The 18,298-nt window shown below is 38.8% G+C and overlaps 1 protein-coding gene across 20 annotated transcripts in view; it reads left to right on the top strand.

The window, feature by feature from the left end:
• Positions 1–17,839, top strand: part of SLMAP (sarcolemma associated protein) — a 189,292-nt gene extending 171,453 nt beyond the window's left edge. For 10 of the 20 annotated variants that reach the window (XM_061618302.1, XM_061618301.1, XM_061618315.1 and 7 more), the window contains 2 exons: positions 4,352–4,486; positions 15,991–17,839. In XM_061618302.1, coding sequence (XP_061474286.1) covers positions 4,352–4,486; positions 15,991–16,080 — 225 coding nt within the window. In that variant the 3' untranslated portion in view covers positions 16,081–17,839. Of the gene's footprint in view, positions 1–4,351; positions 4,487–14,859; positions 14,950–15,990 lie in introns of those variants that run through there. The other 10 variants (XM_061618304.1, XM_061618306.1, XM_061618316.1 and 7 more) reach the window with 2 other exon arrangements.
• Positions 17,840–18,298: the final 459 nt, after the last annotated feature.

Here is an 18,298-nt window from a genome sequence, read left to right on the forward strand (position 1 = left end):
GGAAATGAAAGCCTCCAATCTCCTTGTGATTGTGTCAGGGAAGAAGAGGGAAGGGGTAGCGTGTAAGCATGTGAATGAGGCCTTTGGGAGGCAGACTCAAGGAACTCAAGAAAGTTGAGATGCAGTGTTGCAGGAGCTGCTGTTAAAAGATGGGGGAGATCAGAACCCCAGCTAAGCTTATGTGAAATAAGTGTGTATGCATTATGTCTTGAAACTGAGTTAAGCATGCTGTTAACACTGGTTGAAATTTGGTCTAGCTTTTTTCTAAGTTAAGGCTTGTTAGTGCTTATTCACTATAGAACTTCTCTGTTCATGAACTTGGCCTCTGTCTATCTGTCTAATCTGTCAATCTAATCTATCTATCTTGCTCTTCATCCAGAAAAGGCTCCCAAAGCAGCTTACAGATAGTCCCTACCTTCAGGCTTTAGTCTTTCCCTCTTGGCTTTCCCCTTGTGGTAGAACAAATATGAAAATGCATCTCTGAATAGAACTGGGGATTTTAAAAATCAGCAGTAAAGAGCTCAGACTAAAGCTCAACCCCCACAGTCAGTTTATGAGATGATTTTTACCTTTTTCAGTGATGTGAGGAGTGTCCACATCAATTACGTTTACCACATCATGTTAAAGGCTTGAGAATTGCCTGATACTGGCTGATGCCATGTATAACAACATCCATACGAAATGTTCACTGCATGAAAATGGCACACAGTTCACCTCATAATAACTCTGCCACATTCATGGTGAATGTGGATATTGAGCCTCCTGTTCTTACCAACATTTGTAAAAAGTGAGTGGAAGGGAATAACAACAAACTGGTAGTATTCCTTTCCTCTGTGTACTTAAAGAGCTTAGAAAATTGGTTCCTGAGGAAGACTTTGAATTTTTTGGTACAACTTCATCTTAATAGAAAGATTTAAAATGTTCAAATTGTTTTTGTAGTCAAGGCAATAATTTCCAAACTAGGAATGCATTTGAGCCTGCTAGAAAGTGCATAAAGTAAACATTAAAAGCCTTCCAGAAAGTGCCTCATGCACAAGCAATGGAGTTGAAGAACCTTCAGTAGATGTGTTGTTCCTTCATAAACGTAACTAGGAAAGCATTGATTGACCATTTCAATTGCACTTCTCAGTCCTTTCCCGTGTTACCATTTCAGCTGCCATGTGAATGCCATTTTCATATTCATTTTTATTGGGGACTAATGGGACGGTATATTTTGTCATAATGTTGGCTTTTAAAATTCACTAATACAGTAGTGTTACTCAGCTCAAGTGAATGCCATATATGCTTTAGCAGATAACTCACTGGTTTCTGCAAGACATTCAGAACACTGTACTTAATTACTTTTTTAAACCTTTAATTTGTTTTCATTGGTATTTGTGTATTCGTTCCACAATTTTTGGCCTTAGCAATGCAATGAACTGTGGTGGATTTCACATACTTTCAGTAAGGTTCCTGTAAAATGAGAATTTTTAATGCACTGGTTAAATATGTTTCTGGCCCATGAAAAAAGAAATACCTTTCCTGGTATCTTTGAAAATGAGAATTGGGGTGGTTCTCATAACATTTTAAGTTTTGATGCTCTTTGGTTACATTTTGATAGGGAAGCTTAATTCTGAATTGAATAGTAAAAAAAAAACCCAAACTCTAGAACTTAGACTAAGCTTTTTTTAAAAAAAAATTAAAAAACATGAACGTGACATTCTCTCTCCATATGTGGAGAACCTTCTCCTGTTCATGACTCCTGCTTGGTTGTCTCACTATGCTTATGGTCCTTAAAATTAGAAGGCTATACTGAATTTGCTGATGCATCAGCTCTCTTTTATTTTTCAAAAGTGTGGCAGATGGTGATATTTATTTTATGACCCACTTCCATTTACAAAACACAAAATATTGATATAATAAAAAAGATTGGGAACTATGGTAAGGAAAGGAAGTACATTGTTACTTATAGAGCATGCCACTCTCACAAGTCATACATCCCAAAGATGAGCCTGTGCTGGTTGCCTGCCTATCTGCATGGAAGAAGGCAGGGTAGTAGTCCAAGGATTGACCTAAGATGTGATGTTGAGTTGATGTATGATAGATTACCTAAGATGTGATATTGGTGCAGGACTATCCTGCACTCCCATACTTCTTTTTTTGAGCAACTACTCCTGAGAAATCCCTGGACAGAAACACTAACCATCCTAAACTTGTTATTTGTAGTAGGTTGCTGCCATTTGGTTGGTGGTGTTTCAGTAAAGAATGAACTAATTCTTAATTTTTGTAGTATCATGGTGAGGATATATCTTGAATAAGGTACAAACCTTTTCAGATGAGCTGAAAAGAATATGTTCTGCAGGAAAAATTGCATTAGCTGTCTTACTTCCAACCTTTCGTTCTTTCTTTTATTCACATATTTTGGGAGTGGCTGTATTTTTGTTTATCAAATTAGACATGAGGTTTTCTCTGTTGGGCAATATTAATAATTTGCCCAACAATATCACTGAACATTACTTAACACTAAAGTCAGGATCATTCAGACCATGGTATTCCTGATCTGTATGTATGAATGTGAAAGTTGGACAGTGAAAAAAGCAGATAAGAGAAAAATCAACTCATTTGAAATGTAGTGTTGGAGGAGAGCTGTTGTAGATATCATGGACTGTGAAAAAGACAAATAATTGGGTGTCAGAACAAATTAAACCAGAACTATCACTAGAAGCTAAAATGATGAAACTGAGGTTATCATACTTTGGATACATAATGTGAAGACATGATTCACTAGAAAAGACAATAATGGTGGGAAAAACAGAAGGGAGTAGAAAAAGAGGAAGGCCAAACAAGAGATGGATTGATTCCATAAAGGAAGCCACAGACCTGAACTTACAAGATCTGAACAGGGTGGTTCACAACAGATGCTCTTGGAGGTCACTGATTCATGAAAATGGAAATGGACTGCCTTCAAGTCCATCCCGACTTTTGGCGACCCTATGAATAGGAATGTCATGGTAAGCGGTATTCAGAGGGGGGTTACCATTGACTCCCTCTGAGGCTAGTCCTCCCCAGCTGACTAGGGCCTGCTCAGCTTGCCAAAGCTGCACAAGCCGGCCCCTGCCTTGTCCGCAACTGCCAGCTGGGGGGCAACTGGGCTCCTTGGGACTATGCAGCTTGCCCACGGCTGCACAGGTGGCAGGGCACATAACCTCGGAGCCACTCACTGTGGGGGTGATCTTTAGCTGGCCCTTTACACCCAGGAGACATGAGCGTGGATTTGAACTCACAGACTCTAGATTCCCAGCCAGGCTCTCCTCCCCACTGTGCTATACCAGCTGTGTCACTGGTTCATCGGGTCACCATAAGTTGTAATCGACTTGAAGGCACATAACAACAACAAAGTGGAATTTGCGTGGCATTTCTGCAGTGACATCTTAATAAAATTGAAGGGCATGAAGCTTTTGATCTAGAATAGCATTTTTGTTGCAACATCACTAAAGTCAAATCCCAAAAGAAAGTAAGTCTAAACCAAATAGCATATATTAATGGTCTAGAATTTCTGCGGACAAGCCTCATGGGTAGCTAGATTTTCTGTAAATATAACCTTCTCTTCAGGAAATTTGAATAGTGTTCCACATCTTGAATAGGTTTTCTTTCAATTTCAAATTTCAAATAATGTGAGAATTCACACATAAAAAGCTTCAGTCTAGATAAATAATTTATGTCATGAAATAACTTGTAAAGTACAAAATTAAATTTGACACAAAGGTTTATAGAGGACTTCTAGGCAGCTAGTGGAAAAAGGAGGAAGAAGCATAATACTGACACCATACATAAATGGAATGCATTTCAGTACTCAGTTTTATTAGAGAAATGATGCCGGAACTAAATGTTGCAGCAAATGTGTGTCTGCCAGACCCTGTTTTCCTCTTTTATCTCTCTCCCACACACACAACAAATTGTGTGACATTATTGCACTAATCTTCTGCAAGGTGAGAATGCAGGGGGCGGGGAGAACTGCAGGAGATGATGCGTCTAGTTCTGACATGAAAGATTTGTGTTGTCCTTTGACATTTTTTTTCTCAACTTTGGAAAACAACAACAAAACACTAATCATAACAAGATCAATCTTATTCAAAGATTACTGGTGAATTATCTTAGTGAAGAGAATGGACACATATTCAGGATTTACTTTTTCCTGACCTTCATTGCTTCTGATATACCAAAACTACGGTAAATTGTTGCCCAAAATATTTATATGAATACCCCTGTGATTTTTTTTAAAGAAAATAGGAACATATCCTAAAGTTACTTTAATTAACCACTTATATCTAGTTTAAATGGGTCTGTAGATATGTGCTTTCTTTGCCTTTAGTATGAAAAGACACAGACCTTACTCTCAGAGCTGAAGGTGAAGTTTGAAATCACTGAGCAGGAAAAGCAATCAATCACAGATGAACTCAAACAGTGTAAAGACAACCTGAAGCTGCTACAAGAAAAAGGAAATCATGTAAGTTGGTATAACGTGTGTGTCAGATTTTTGTTATTTCATTTCCATTGTGACATTATTCGGTGTACATGATGAAGATTTGGAAAAATCATTTTGCAAAGTTGCAGAAATTACATGCAATCACTGGCCCACAAATTTGTCATGTAGTCCTCATATCCCTGGGCAGAGATGGGCAAACTATAAAACTCCCCTTGGATTAACTCTCAAATTATCCAAGTTTTTCTAGAAAAATGAAGTTAATCATAGGGTTTGGAAATGCTACATCTCCCTGCAATCCCCCCTTCCCCCAAAATGCAATTTAGTGGAGCAATTCTAATGTTGGACAAGAGGTGTTGCAGTGTAGTTCCAGTACATTGGGTAGGTGAAAACTAACCCAGCAATTCTTCTCCCATTTAGATTCTAGTCTGAAGGGGAGAAGATTTCTCAAGCTAGCATAGCTCACCTCTCCTTTGAAATGAGCTTTAATGTTACCCCCAAGTTTTTTCCTGAGCCTGGCTGTGAAGAACCTTGCCAGCATCTCAATTCCTATGCATTTACTCCTTTGAAATATCTGACCCTTACAAGCTAATAGTTTGGCAAGTGAAGATATTTCTTTACCCATAATTATTCAAGAGTCTTCCTTCAGAAAACATTTGTTAATCAAGGCAAGAGCATTTAATATAAAAAGAAACAGAGATTGATTTAGTGATATTTTCCATCCATGAACTCTGCTTCAGCAAATGGCTTCTTGGATGGCAGCTTCTGTTTCTAGGGAGAATGAAGAGTGCCATTCAGACCTTCTTGCTCATTCTGAGGAGAGCAGAGCTTGGATGTCCTAGTATTATCCATAGGAGCTAGAATGATATTTTAAATAATTATTTAAAATTATCCTAACAGAGTTCAGTTATATCAGCTTTTAATCCTAGTGATATCTGAAGTCTTTCAACTGCAGCAAGTGACAGAACCATCCTTGTTGCTTTAGCTTGCTGTGGATCTGAGTGGATCTTGTAGAACTGGAGGGAAAGAACCTGGAGGCTCCATTAACCTCTAGTTTGATGAACATTTCTTGGTAGCAGTGCTTAGTGGTTGCCTTTCTAGTAAGATACATTCTGAAATCAAATTAAATAAAAAAAACTAGAAAAGCATCAGAAAATACATTATCTTATTTATTTTAATTTAACTATATACTGCTTGATTGTAAACAGAACCTCTAAGCAATTTGCAAAAAATAAAATAAACATTAACATTGTCAATAAAAGACAAAGTTAAAAATAGGTATTTTAAAAAAATCAAAATATAATTAAAACCAATAGTTAAGCTGAAAATAGATTAAGGGCACAATCCAACTCACCTTTCTGCTGGGCTGGGGGAGTTGGATGCCGTGGACCCCTGACTGTGTTGGCAGGCTCCCCGTGCCACTGGGCTCTGCCAGCTTCTGGTGGCAACAGCCCTCCACCACGATTGAGCCACGTGTCTGCTGGGGGTCCATCGGGGATAGCCATGCCAATAGACAGAGGCGTTCTGAGGGTGTGATGAAGGTGGACTCACACAAGATCCTCCTTGCATTCAGAGCCCTCGTCGGGGTCCTGGTCCACCTGGAAACACCACTGGCCAAAAGGCCAGCACAGTAAAAAAAAATCGTAATGAGCCTCTACCAGAAGCGCGTACTCCCCGGAAGGCCGATTCATGGGAGGCAGCTTCTTCCTTCCCGCTCGTGCATGCAGCTTCTGATGGAGCCGGTGGCTCCGAAGTGGGAAGTGGATGCCGTGGAGCTTTCCACACACACACCCTCTGCCAGCTTCCCACCATTTGGATTGCTCTGCCCAACACATCTCAACTTGTACATGTCTGATAGGCTTGCCTAAAGAAGGCTTGCCTGTTTTTAGCAGGCACCAAAAAGAGTATAGCAGGCAGCAAGTTACAAAGTGTGGGTAATGCCAAGCTAAAAGGTCAATTTCTTACAATTCTGGAATGAGTATTAATGTGGCATCTGTAACAGTGCCAATTCCATAGATCAAAGTGGTCATATATGGGATAAAGCAGTCTCTCGAGGAAACTGGTCCAAAGCTCTGTTCAGGGCTTTATATGCTAACATAATACCTTGAATTTGGCCTGGTAACAAACCAGTAACCAGTGCAGATCTTTGAGCAAGATGTGTGATATTGTCAGCAACTGTCCTGCAGCATTCCGCACTTAAAGGCAGTTTCCAGATAAGAACAAGGAAAGCCACACATAGAGTGCATAGCTTTTAGTCACCAGTGCCGGAACTGCTGCAGGCCAGCAAAATGCAATAAACACATTCACAACTAAAACGGACTTCAGCAGTTTTCTTCACATCTGCTTTTGTCTTGGACCCCATTTTAATATATATATTTATTATTTATTTATTTTATTCAGCTTATATCCCGCCCGACTAGCAAACAGCTCTCTGGGCAGCAAACATAGAAACATATACAATAATAAAATTACAAGATCAACATAACAAATATAAAAGTACACCATCTAAAATAAAAATTACAACATTTACATAAATAACTTAGATTAAAATGCCTCAGAGAAGAGAAAGGTTTTAACCTGGCGCCGAAAAGATAATAGCCAGGCATACCTCCTCGGGGAGACTATTCCACAATTCGGGGGCCACCACTGAGAAGGCCCTAGATCTTGTTACTACCCTCCGGGCCTCCCTATGGGTCGGGACCCGGAGGAGGGCCTTCGTAGTAGACCGTAGTGTACGAGCCGGTTCATAACGGGAGAGGCGTTCCTGCAGGTATCGTGGTCCCGCGCCGTATAAGGCTTTATAGGTTAGTACCAACACTTTGAATCTGGCCCGGTAGCATATTGGAAGCCAGTGCAAGCGAGCCAGAACAGGTGTTATATGCTCAGACCGCTTAGTTCTTGTTAGCAGTCTGGCTGCCGTATTTTGCACTAGCTGTAGCTTCCGAACCGTCTTCAGAGGTAGCCCTACGTAGAGCGCGTTGCAGTAGTCCAAACGTGAGGTTACCAGAGCATGAACCACTGATGTAAGGTCCTCCTTACTCAGATAGGGACATAGCTGGGCTACCAACCGAAGTTGGTAGAACGCATTCCGTGCCACCGAGGCTACATGGGCCTCAAGTGATAGGGAAGAGTCTAAAACGACTCCCAAACTACGAACCTGATCCTTTAGGGGGAGTTAACCCCATCCAGGACAGGGTATGTATCCACCATCTGACCAGAGAAACCATCCACCAGCAGCATCTCAGTCTTATCAGGATTGAGTCTCAGTTTGTTAGTTCTCATCCAGTCCATTGTCGCGTCCAGACAACGGTTCAGCACATCGACCACCTCACCTGAAGAAGATGAAAAGGAGAAGTAGAGCTGCGTATCATCAGCATACTGATGATAACGCACTCCAAAACTCCGGATGACCGCACCCAACGGCTTCATATAGATGTTAAAAAGCATGGGAGACAAGACCGAACCCTGCGGGACCCCATATTGGAGAACCCACGGGGTCGAGCAGTGTTCCCCAAGTATTATCTTCTGGAGACGGCCCGCCAAGTAGGAGTGGAACCACTGCCAAGCAGTGCCTGCAACACCCAACTCCGCAAGCCTCTCCAGAAGGATACCATGGTCGATGGTATCAAAAGCCGCTGAGAGATCAAGGAGAATCAACAGAGTCACACTCCCTCTGTCATCACACAGGGCGACCAAGGCCGTCTCAGTGCCAAAATATATGTTTTATATATACAGTCCAGGAAGGGATGGTGGCCCCAAAGCTGCTGTTTTCACAAATGGAGGAATAAATGTGAAAATATTCTGACGATATGTTGGAATGCAGAATCTTTTTTTTTTTTACAATAATTTTTATTCAAATTTTCATAAAACATACAAAACAAAATCATAAAACATTCAAAGACAAAAAACAAAACAAAACAAAAATAATTAAAAAAAATAAAATATTGACTTCCCATTTGTCACAGATCAAATCAGTTGTAGGTCTACAATATATAACAATCCTGTCTCTTAAATCATATTATAAAATCACTTTCCTCCAGTAGTTATCTTAATTAATCATCAAATCTCATAAACATTACTTTATTCTTTCCACAAAAAGTCAAAGAGAGGTTTCAATTCTTTAAGAAATATATCTATCAATTTTTCTCCAAATAAACATATCGATTAATCCATATCGTTAATAATTATAATAATCTTATTGTCATAGCCATAGTCCAAATAAACATTTCGATTAATCCATCTCATCAAAATCTGTTAGGTTCAATAATTTCAATAGCCATTATTCCATTATCCCTATTAGTTCCATCTTCCATCTTCAATAGTCCTGTTAAGTCCAGTAATTTCAGTGTTCAATCTTCCATTATCAGTATTCCATAATAATCTTGCTGTCGTAGCCATAGTCATATAATAAGAGTCTGATGGGAATTTCCTTTATCCCAAATATTTTCTTGCCATCCATTCTGAATAAGTTGCTGAAATACTGTTGTAAAGTCATATCTCTGTTCTTCTTTTTTACAAAATGCACTGACTCATCTCTTGAGAGTTTTTCCATTGTCACATGGCTGCAGTTAATTCCATAGATTTTCTCTATATCAAACTCCATCACGTCATTCCAGTCCAAAAGATTATCCAAGCCATTGATAACTTTATCTCTAATATCTTCATTAATTTCTTCAGAGATAACGTTAAATTCCAAACAGTAGATTTTATTTCTAAAATCCATAAACTCCAGATCTTTTTCCAATTCCACATTTGTTCCAATCTCCAAGGCTTGTATCTTCCCTTTATTTTTTCTTTTCTCATCTCTGATCTCATTCTCCTCTCTCACAGGATCCCCTATTTCTTTAAGCTCCTGCGTCATTTTGCACAGTTCAATTTTCAGCTCCTTACTACCCTGTCGCAGGGTTTGTTTCGTTATCTCAATCTCATCCATTATTTTCTGAAACATAGTTACTTCCAGATTCTCAGCCACTTTCTTGATTGCCATTTTTAAAACAACGAAAACAAAGCAAAACAAAAATAAAGAAGAACCACTTCTTATTTCAGCAACAATTGGGTTAATATTCCAGGCTTGATGACATCACAGTATAAACAGAGCAGCCTGCCTTATCTCTCTATGTTCAAGAATGCAAAACAAATTTAGTTCCCAGCATCAAAACAGTTAGTGGCGTCGTGAAGAAGCAGATTCGTCAAAATAAAATAGACCAAAAAGAGAATAGTCCCAGACAATATGATATTCCTCGGAATAGAAATCAGGAATAGAAATCCCTCTTCTGTTTATATCTTTAGAATGCACTTCCAGGACAGCTTTTTGCGACAGAAACAGAGATAAGCTGTTAATTTCGTGAATAACAGAGAAGAGTTATAGCTCACCCAGAAGTTGTCCAAAGCCGATCAATCTGACAAATCTCCTTTTGCTGCAACAATTTAAACCAAGTAAAAAAAATAATAGAAAGAAGGGTGCTTGCCTGTTAGTCCGTTCTCTCTTTAAAGAAAAGATAAACGTATCGCTTAAACAGATAGAGCTTGTTCGGAAGTCCGTCCGGCATTGTTGGCTGGACCTTATCTCATAAATTAATGAAATCCAGTCCTCCCAACAAAAACAGGCTTTGTTCAACTGAATTTTTATAAATAAGTTTGACTTCCGGGAAGGGTGGACTTCCGGGAAGGGTGACTTCGCTTGTGCCTGCTTTTGGGACGGGCTCCCGCCTCAAAAGAAGCTTATTCAGATATAAATCAGTCAGAACATTTTTTTTTTTGACTGATGAAATTTCTCCCGGGCAGGGAGAAACGTTGGAATGCAGAATCTAAGTAGATTTAGTCTTCTTACTTACAGATGTTCACTACAGAGTCAACATGGATTTTCCTTTCAATCATAAACATGTTTTTCCTGATTTGGACAAGTGAGGAGATTGAGTGGGTTTGAACTTTCCAAATAATTTTCTGTTGCTTGGAGATTTCAGAACATTCTGATGGTAGCTCTTGCTCATATTTTTTGAAGTAGAAAACCATCCCTCAAGCTTGGCAATATACAAATGATTTGAAATAGAATAAAAATGTGTGCCCGCCACATTCCCTAATTGCTAGATTATTAGAAATAGCGGCTGAGAAGGGATATATATGGGGAGGGTGGCTGATTCAGAGAAGACAAATGTGAGGCATTCAACAGATAACTCATCAGATGAAAAATACTTGGTAATGGGAAGATAACAGATTAGGGGCAAGTAAGGAGTTTTCATGTAGCTCCAAAAGTTCCTTTACTTAAAACCCTTGGGTTCAAATGGACTGTTATTATGGACTGTTATTTTTCATCAAATTAATGTTTTCAATGCCCTAAAGATGGCAATAGATGCAAAGACCACCAACTACATGTCACCAGTTTGTATTACCTTGCAGTTAAGGTTCAGAGCATAGACTGGAATGTGCCCCCTTGCAGGTTGACAAGAGTGTCCTCCTTTTAGTTTTCCCTTGGGATGTACTCTCTAAAGCTCTTTTAGGCTGAGAGCTGTATTACCATGGAGGAAAGCTGTTGGGGCACACATTCCAGTTGGTGGTGAGTCCAGATCCACATACAATCACATGACCTTAAAGTGCGTGCACACACACACACACACACACACACACCTGGTTCCCATGGAAACAGAAACATATATTTAATTCTTAATTCCATTTATTTCACCTATTTTTGCCATACATTTCTCCAGCATCCTTTTATCTGTTCTGATTGTGCAAAACTGTAATCCCAGCAGAACAATTCAAATAACATCAACACACACCTGTTGAAAACCTCTAACTTCAAAATGCAGTTGCATACTGAAAATTGGATGCATGCAGTTGAAAAATGCAGATACTACTTGCATATTTGCAAGGAACAGAAGTCTGCCTCTCTGCTGAGACATTTTATCCTCTGTTTTGTTCTTCATACTGCAGATATTCCTGCAGAGGAAGGAGTTGTAATTGCATGGTTTGCATGTTACAGTCCCCTTTCCTGTCAGATACATCTCACTGAACAGGTGATGGGTTGGAGGGGAACCAGAGAACCCAACTCTGGCTGTAGGCTGTAGGCTGTATCTAGCCCACATGCTAGGGGTTCCCCAACACTGCCCTAAGGAGAGTGGGATTTTCTTTTGGATGATTGCTTTTTCATTTGACTTCAGATCCACAGTTATTGTCTAATAATACCCTTGTTGTGGAAGTAATTTTGTGCTATTCTTGATCTTGCATGTCATGATGACACAGACAGTTGGATTCATGTGACATCAGTAACAGATTTAGACACCTGTATGATAGAGATGATTGAGGAAAAGGTCCCAATATGTGCTTCAGTTTAAATCCAATATGTCCCAATATGTGCTTCATAGTAGACATCTGGTTTAATTATCTTTCATAATTAAATATTCTTTTTTATATAAAAGAAGTATGTTGGGATGCTGGCAAAATTCACCAGACTCAGGCCCAAAAACAAGCTTCAGAGGCTCATAATGCTTGCCTCCATAGGGGCGAATATTATGAGGCCCCAGTTCTTCTCTGGTTCAATGGGAGTTGCAGGATTGGGGGCAGGGGGCAGATGGGAGGGATGGAAGAAGAACGGCTGCAAAAGAGGGAGGGCGTTGAGGGGTTTATTGCCGTAGGAGATAGCCAAATTCAGATTGACTCAGAAATTAGCCAAGACAGTTTCTAATATTTGGGGATATGACTTGGCTTTTGTCCAGTGCAAAGTGGGACGGGGGGGAGGAGGTTGCCATCAATAGAAATCTGACCTGTTATGCAAAAAAATTATTTAATATAAACAAAGAATTCAAAGTTAAGGTTTTGTGACTATGGTTTCAGTCCAAAGCTCAACGTCTTGAGATAGCCATACATAACTGTGGGCCAATCCTACATCCCTTTGAGCCTGTGGAAGCCAAGTGTTTTTATCAATCCTGTGCTGACTACCATCTACACCACATCACACCTAACCCAGTCACATACATGCCAATTGCCACATTCTCAGTTCAGTCCAGACCCACTTCTTATATTCACTCACAATATGTTGCAATTAGGTAATGGAAGCCAATCTGAGGTCACTATGTGCCTGTGAAGGCATGGGTTAAAATTCACCATGGGCTCAAAGGGCCATGTGAATTGTTCCTAATTTAAATACTTTTAAGCTAACTTAACAGTTTAGCTTCATTCTTAAGATTGCCAGAGCATATTAGAAACAGATGTAAGAAATAAGGTGTAGAATCCATATGATTAGAAAATGCATAAATAAAGAATTTATGTTCAACTGAATTTTTATAAATAAGTTTGTTTACCTTGATCCCTATAGGGGATACAATAAATGCCAGAAAATAAATAGGAGGGAAATATTGTACTTCTAACAGTCTTCTAATGTCAAAAATTCTATTACATAGAAAATCTTAAAATCCTAAAGCAATTAGGAAATCCATAGGCTTTCTAATGAAGGATTTGCAAAAATTAAGTTTCAATTTATGTAAGATAGATCCAATCATTCTATGCAGCTGAGACTTACCTATGTATGGATGTGAAAGCTGGACAGTGAAAAAAGCGGATAAGAGAAAAATCAACTCATTTGAAATGTGGTGTTGGAGGAGAGGTTTGTGCATATCATGGACTGTGAAAAAGACAAATAATTGGGTATTAGAACAAATTAAACCAGAACTATCACTAGAAGCTAAAATGATGAAACTGAGGTTATCATACTTTGGACACATAATGAGAAGACCCGATTCACTAGAAAAGACCATAGTGCTGGGAAAAACAGAAGGGAGTAGAAAAAGAGGAAGGCCAAACAAGAGATGGATTGATTCCATAAAGGAAGCCGCAGACCTGAACTTACAAGATCTGAACAGGGTGGTTCACAACAGAAGCTCTTGGAGGTCCCTGATTCATAGGGTTGCCATAAGTTATAATCGACTTGAAGGCACATAACAACAACAAAATATTTGTGGACGATTATTATTATTAACAACAACAAAAATCTTGCTTTTTTTCTTACTGACAATTTTTCTTAATTGCTGTTCTGCCTGCTATTCTAATCTGTTGGATATTCCAGTTGCATCAGTTTATCACCTGTAACTTGCATATAGTGTGCCTCTTGCTCTGATCAGAAAGGTGAAGGCAAATTGTTTTAAGGGGTTATTTACATTAGGCTGCTGTTATGCAGAGTAGCATTGTCCTAATGTGTAAGGATCTATGAAAAGTGGAAATGAGGACTGGATCAATCCCCATTGTCCTTGTTGAATAGGAGGGTCCTCATCTTGTCTTTTTCATCAGGCTTAGATGGACATATACAGAGAGATAGTCAGATATCCCCCATTCTGTTTCCTTTTGACCATATAGCATTCATTATCTACTGACGAGACAGGTACACAGGGGCTTCCCATTCTCATAACTGAGAAAGAAACATCCACTGTGCTCATCAAGCATTTACCTCGTAGTAGAGAATAAGCTTAGGTGCATCAGAGCTCATGATGAACTTGCTGTACCATACACAATGACAGCAGAGTTCTTTGGGGATTTAGCTGTTAAAACTCATTACTACAGTCACCTTGAGTAGTTAGTTCCTGTTTTGGAATTTAACTTTAGGTGAACAGGTTCTTAAGTGGTTTGGGGCTCAATAATAGTAGTAGAGAAACTAATGTGACATATCTGTGCCAGGGCATAAAGCAATGAAAGTTGCTCTTTTGCCTACTGAAAAATGTTTTGCATGACCTGACGTTTCGTCCACAAAAAGGTATAATCAAATTACTAATTATATAAGGAGACATCCTCATTTGTGAAGAACATATATGGGGAGACAAACCCAAACAGATGTATTTCACAGCTGAAAGCATTCACCTTTTGGTATACTTTTTTCTTACATGAAGGTGATACCAGTGTAGGAAGAGCTTTGTATGAAGCGGCCCACATAAAATAATATTTGCATTCTGTTAAAAAAATAAGTCTGATGCAGATGGAAAAGAGAAAGATATAATTTTAAATGCTGTCTATACATGAAAAATTTGGATGAAAAATCTTGATTAGTATTTGAAGTTCCTGAATATTCTGTTTGAATATGAGTTGAACCTCTAGAATATGTTGTGCATATAAAACATGTTTCTACTCTCATCTAGGGAACCCTGAAATGCAAAACTAGTTTAAGCTTCATGTTGTCCTAAAGTATTACATTGCACATGATGAAAAATAACTTCCTTAAGAGAAAAAATGTTTTATTTTTCAGTATCCATGTTTACTTTGTGCAGTGGTGTACCAACTTTGTATACCAGACTAGCTGTGTCTTGTTAGATGTGAAACAAAACTTGATCTTTGAACTCTCCCCCTATCTAAATCAACTTTACCTAATTGATTTTTATAGCACAAAATGATTTTAATATCCCTTCCCTTCCCTTTAGCCTTCCATATTACCACCTGTCCCAGCCGTATTCATCGGCCTAATCCTGGCTTTCCTGTTTTGGTGTTACAACCCATTGTGGTAGAGAAAGGTACTACGAGCACTATTCAGTCCATGTATGTTCGTCCCTCTCACCTGTTTGTGTCATTTTTGTAAATAGTGCATGGTGAAAAGCAGGTATTCATTTACCTGACACAAACCTTTCATTTAATAAGCCATTATGTGTAATATTGGCAAACTGAAAAACTAATCATTTAACATCTGTCTGTTTTCCTTGTGCTAATAGTGTCCTGTTGTAACCTTATTGTTTCTGACTGTGCTGCTTCTAACACACATTTGTCTTTTGTAAAGTGCTGCAGAGTAGGGCCTGGAAGAGACCTAACTATTTAATTAAACTTAAGGAATTAGGAGTTTGCATATTTTGAACATGTTCCTTTCTTTCCTTTTTACCCTCAACTAATTCAGAAATTTCTCTCTGGGTTTGAAATCTTTTCACTTTTCTCACTTTCGTGGTGAAGAAGATGCAGGGCGGGGGGAGGGAATGGGCAAGATGAGGGCAACAGGTGGTGGGTTTGCATTTCCAGCTTTTGCAGTGATTTCTGGTATCGTCCAAACTGTGTTCTGTAAGACTGCCACCCTCTGTGTGGAATGGTCTAAATTTGTCAGAAGGTGGGATGAAGAATATATATGTAAAATTAATATTGCTGAATTTCAGATCTACTTTAAATCTCTGCAAGAAAAATTTAACATGTAAACTTTACCTGATACATTGTACAAAGGAGGATGTCTAAGAGCTCATAATTTGACATGGCATGCATTTAGCTTCATTCTGGCACAAGCATCAAATGTAGTGAGCAGGTTCAAATTCAGAAAGGCCTAAAGCACTCTGTTAAGGGATTAAATTATGCGTTTACTAAACCTAATGAAATTACTTCATGGAGCCTTGTATCCATTAAAACTCCTTCAGTTAGGTAAACATTGTTTAACCCCTTGATGCCCAGTCAAAAAAAATTCAAAATCACAAAACGATGGGAAATGTTCTAGAGACTGCCAGGAAAGTGAAGGGGCTAACTAAGTAGTGTCCACTAAAACAACTGAGATATTGATTCTTTTCTTTTCTTTTCCCACACAGAAACAATGGCCTTGGATGCCTGTGATGGCAGCTTTGGTAGCTGTGACAGCCATGGTGCTGTACCCAGGCCTTACCAGAGCTTCTCCATGAGAACTGTTGTTGAATCCATACACCGTCCTCCCTTTAGAAGCTGGCACCATTCACATACTGGGGGGAAAACAGATTCATCATGTTCTTTTTTTACCTCTTAGAACCACAGAGTTTGGCTTCAGAACAGCAGTAGGGTCATTGCTTTAACCTGTACAAATGTATCTGTCTATAAAGAAGGAATGAAAGTGTGACTTCATTCTGATGTGAGCAATATAGTTGCTTACAGCTTCATGTAATTCTTAAGATAGTATGTTGGAGTTCTAAATACTGTTATAGTGGCCTAAAGTAGGCTTCTTGGTACCAAATTATTTATGATGGTTAGGTGTGTGGATATTTTACTTAAGAATCTGATTGCCAGATTGAAAGCAATGCATTTCTCTCTCCCCCACCCCCAATTTGAATATCCATGCCAAATATCCTTTAATACTTGGAAGCATATGCAGTGTGCTCAGTGCCTTTCAGTTTGACTTTATCTGTACATTAACATACCATTATTATTTTTTACTTGCTGTAAGTCACTGAGCTATTGGGAACAATTTTTTTCCAAATCTTCTAACACAAACAAATATTTTTTTTCTTCAGTAAAGGTCCTATTTTATTGGGAACTGGTATAATTCATTGTCAGCCTTAAAGAGCTCTAGAAGAAACGGAAGGGACAGCATCAGTCTAGACTGTTTTTGTGTGCATGTGTGTGCCTGAGTGAACTAAGGTTTTTCTGGGAGCAAAATCTTGATTTTTCTGATGGACATAGTGCAGTGATGCAGTTTTTATTTTGAATGTAATTTATTAAATCTCATGTATATAGACACTATAAAACTCAACATATTTTCGCACATATCACATTATAGAAATGATTTTTCCAGTCACTTATTATCAAAACCAAGCTGGGGAAGTAATATTTGTCTCTTTAAACTGTGCTCTCATTGGCATAACTTCATGATTATGTGAAGTGCTTGAGTGCTTCTATTGTTAGGGGAAGGAAGAAGAAAAAATCCAAAATGGACAAGCCTTCTGGAGGGTAGAATAATCTAATTGGTCCTCTATGCAACAACATAAGCTGAAAGAATGTGCTGTCAACAATTAGCAGCTTTACATCACAATTTATATAGCCTTAATATTAATGTCTCCAGTAAGTGTTGACTTATGAATAGGGGGTAATTGTAATTAAAACCTGAATAAAGTGCTAGCTTGCACCGCTCAACAGCTCTGTTAATGAAGGTCTATATTCATATAAAAAGAATTGCAAAGTGGAATGATTCAGCTGATTCATAGGAAGACTATCTCAACAAAGAAATTAGTTGGTTTACAGGATGTAATGGCCATCAGCAGATCTAGTTATTTAAATAGAGTTTTTAGTTAATTTGCCTTTGAGGTGTTGAGGGTCACTTTACTTTAAAGGTTCTGTCTTAAGCTATTTGGGATGTGTTAATGGGAGGATCATTTAGATTTAAGAGAATGTTAGTCCACAGCATCTTAGAAAATGTCATTTTTGTTCATTTCTTTGTTTTCATTTGCAGGAAACTGTAACACACATACAACACACACACACGCCAGTGGTATTCAGTACCTCTTGTATATAGGTTATTGCAAATATTATTCTGAAAATGCTTATCTTCAGAATTACCTTTTTAAAAGTAAATAATTGTTTTAAATCTATTTTGTAAAGATATAAAAAAACAATAGAATTTCTGGAGTACAGATTGAATTATTTGCACTAACACATGTGATGTGCATGATTTAATAAAATAACTTTACTCTTCCTGTGTATGTTTGAGTTGAATCTCATTTGACAACCATAGAATCTTTATAAGTGTGTTGTGCCTCTTGCTTTCCTCCTCAAACCACACTCCTCCTCCGTCTTGGCCTCATCCTTTTAAAGTAAAACAAAACCTGAACAGAAAGACTGGGATGACAGAGGAATCGGACAGGAGAGAGTGAGAAGGAATGCCAACCCCCTGTCTGTAAGTTCATCGGAGGCATTCCTGCCATGGTTCCAGAGTCCCTGCTGCTTGCCCTGCAGCAGAGCACGCCATGCCAGGAAGCCTCCTCTTCCTCCTTTGCTTCTTCATGATCCAGCCTGGCTTGGAGTGGTTGCCACTGCTCTTCTGGCCTTTTGCTGGAGGGCATTTAAGGGGTTAATACTACAGAAATTAGCAACCAGCCTAGACCATGCCAACATAGCACAGAATGAGACAGATACCAAGTTGAGGAGACCCTC

Source organism: Rhineura floridana, chromosome 3 (genome assembly GCF_030035675.1).
Source record: "Rhineura floridana isolate rRhiFlo1 chromosome 3, rRhiFlo1.hap2, whole genome shotgun sequence".
Classification (NCBI taxonomy): domain Eukaryota; kingdom Metazoa; phylum Chordata; class Lepidosauria; order Squamata; family Rhineuridae; genus Rhineura; species Rhineura floridana.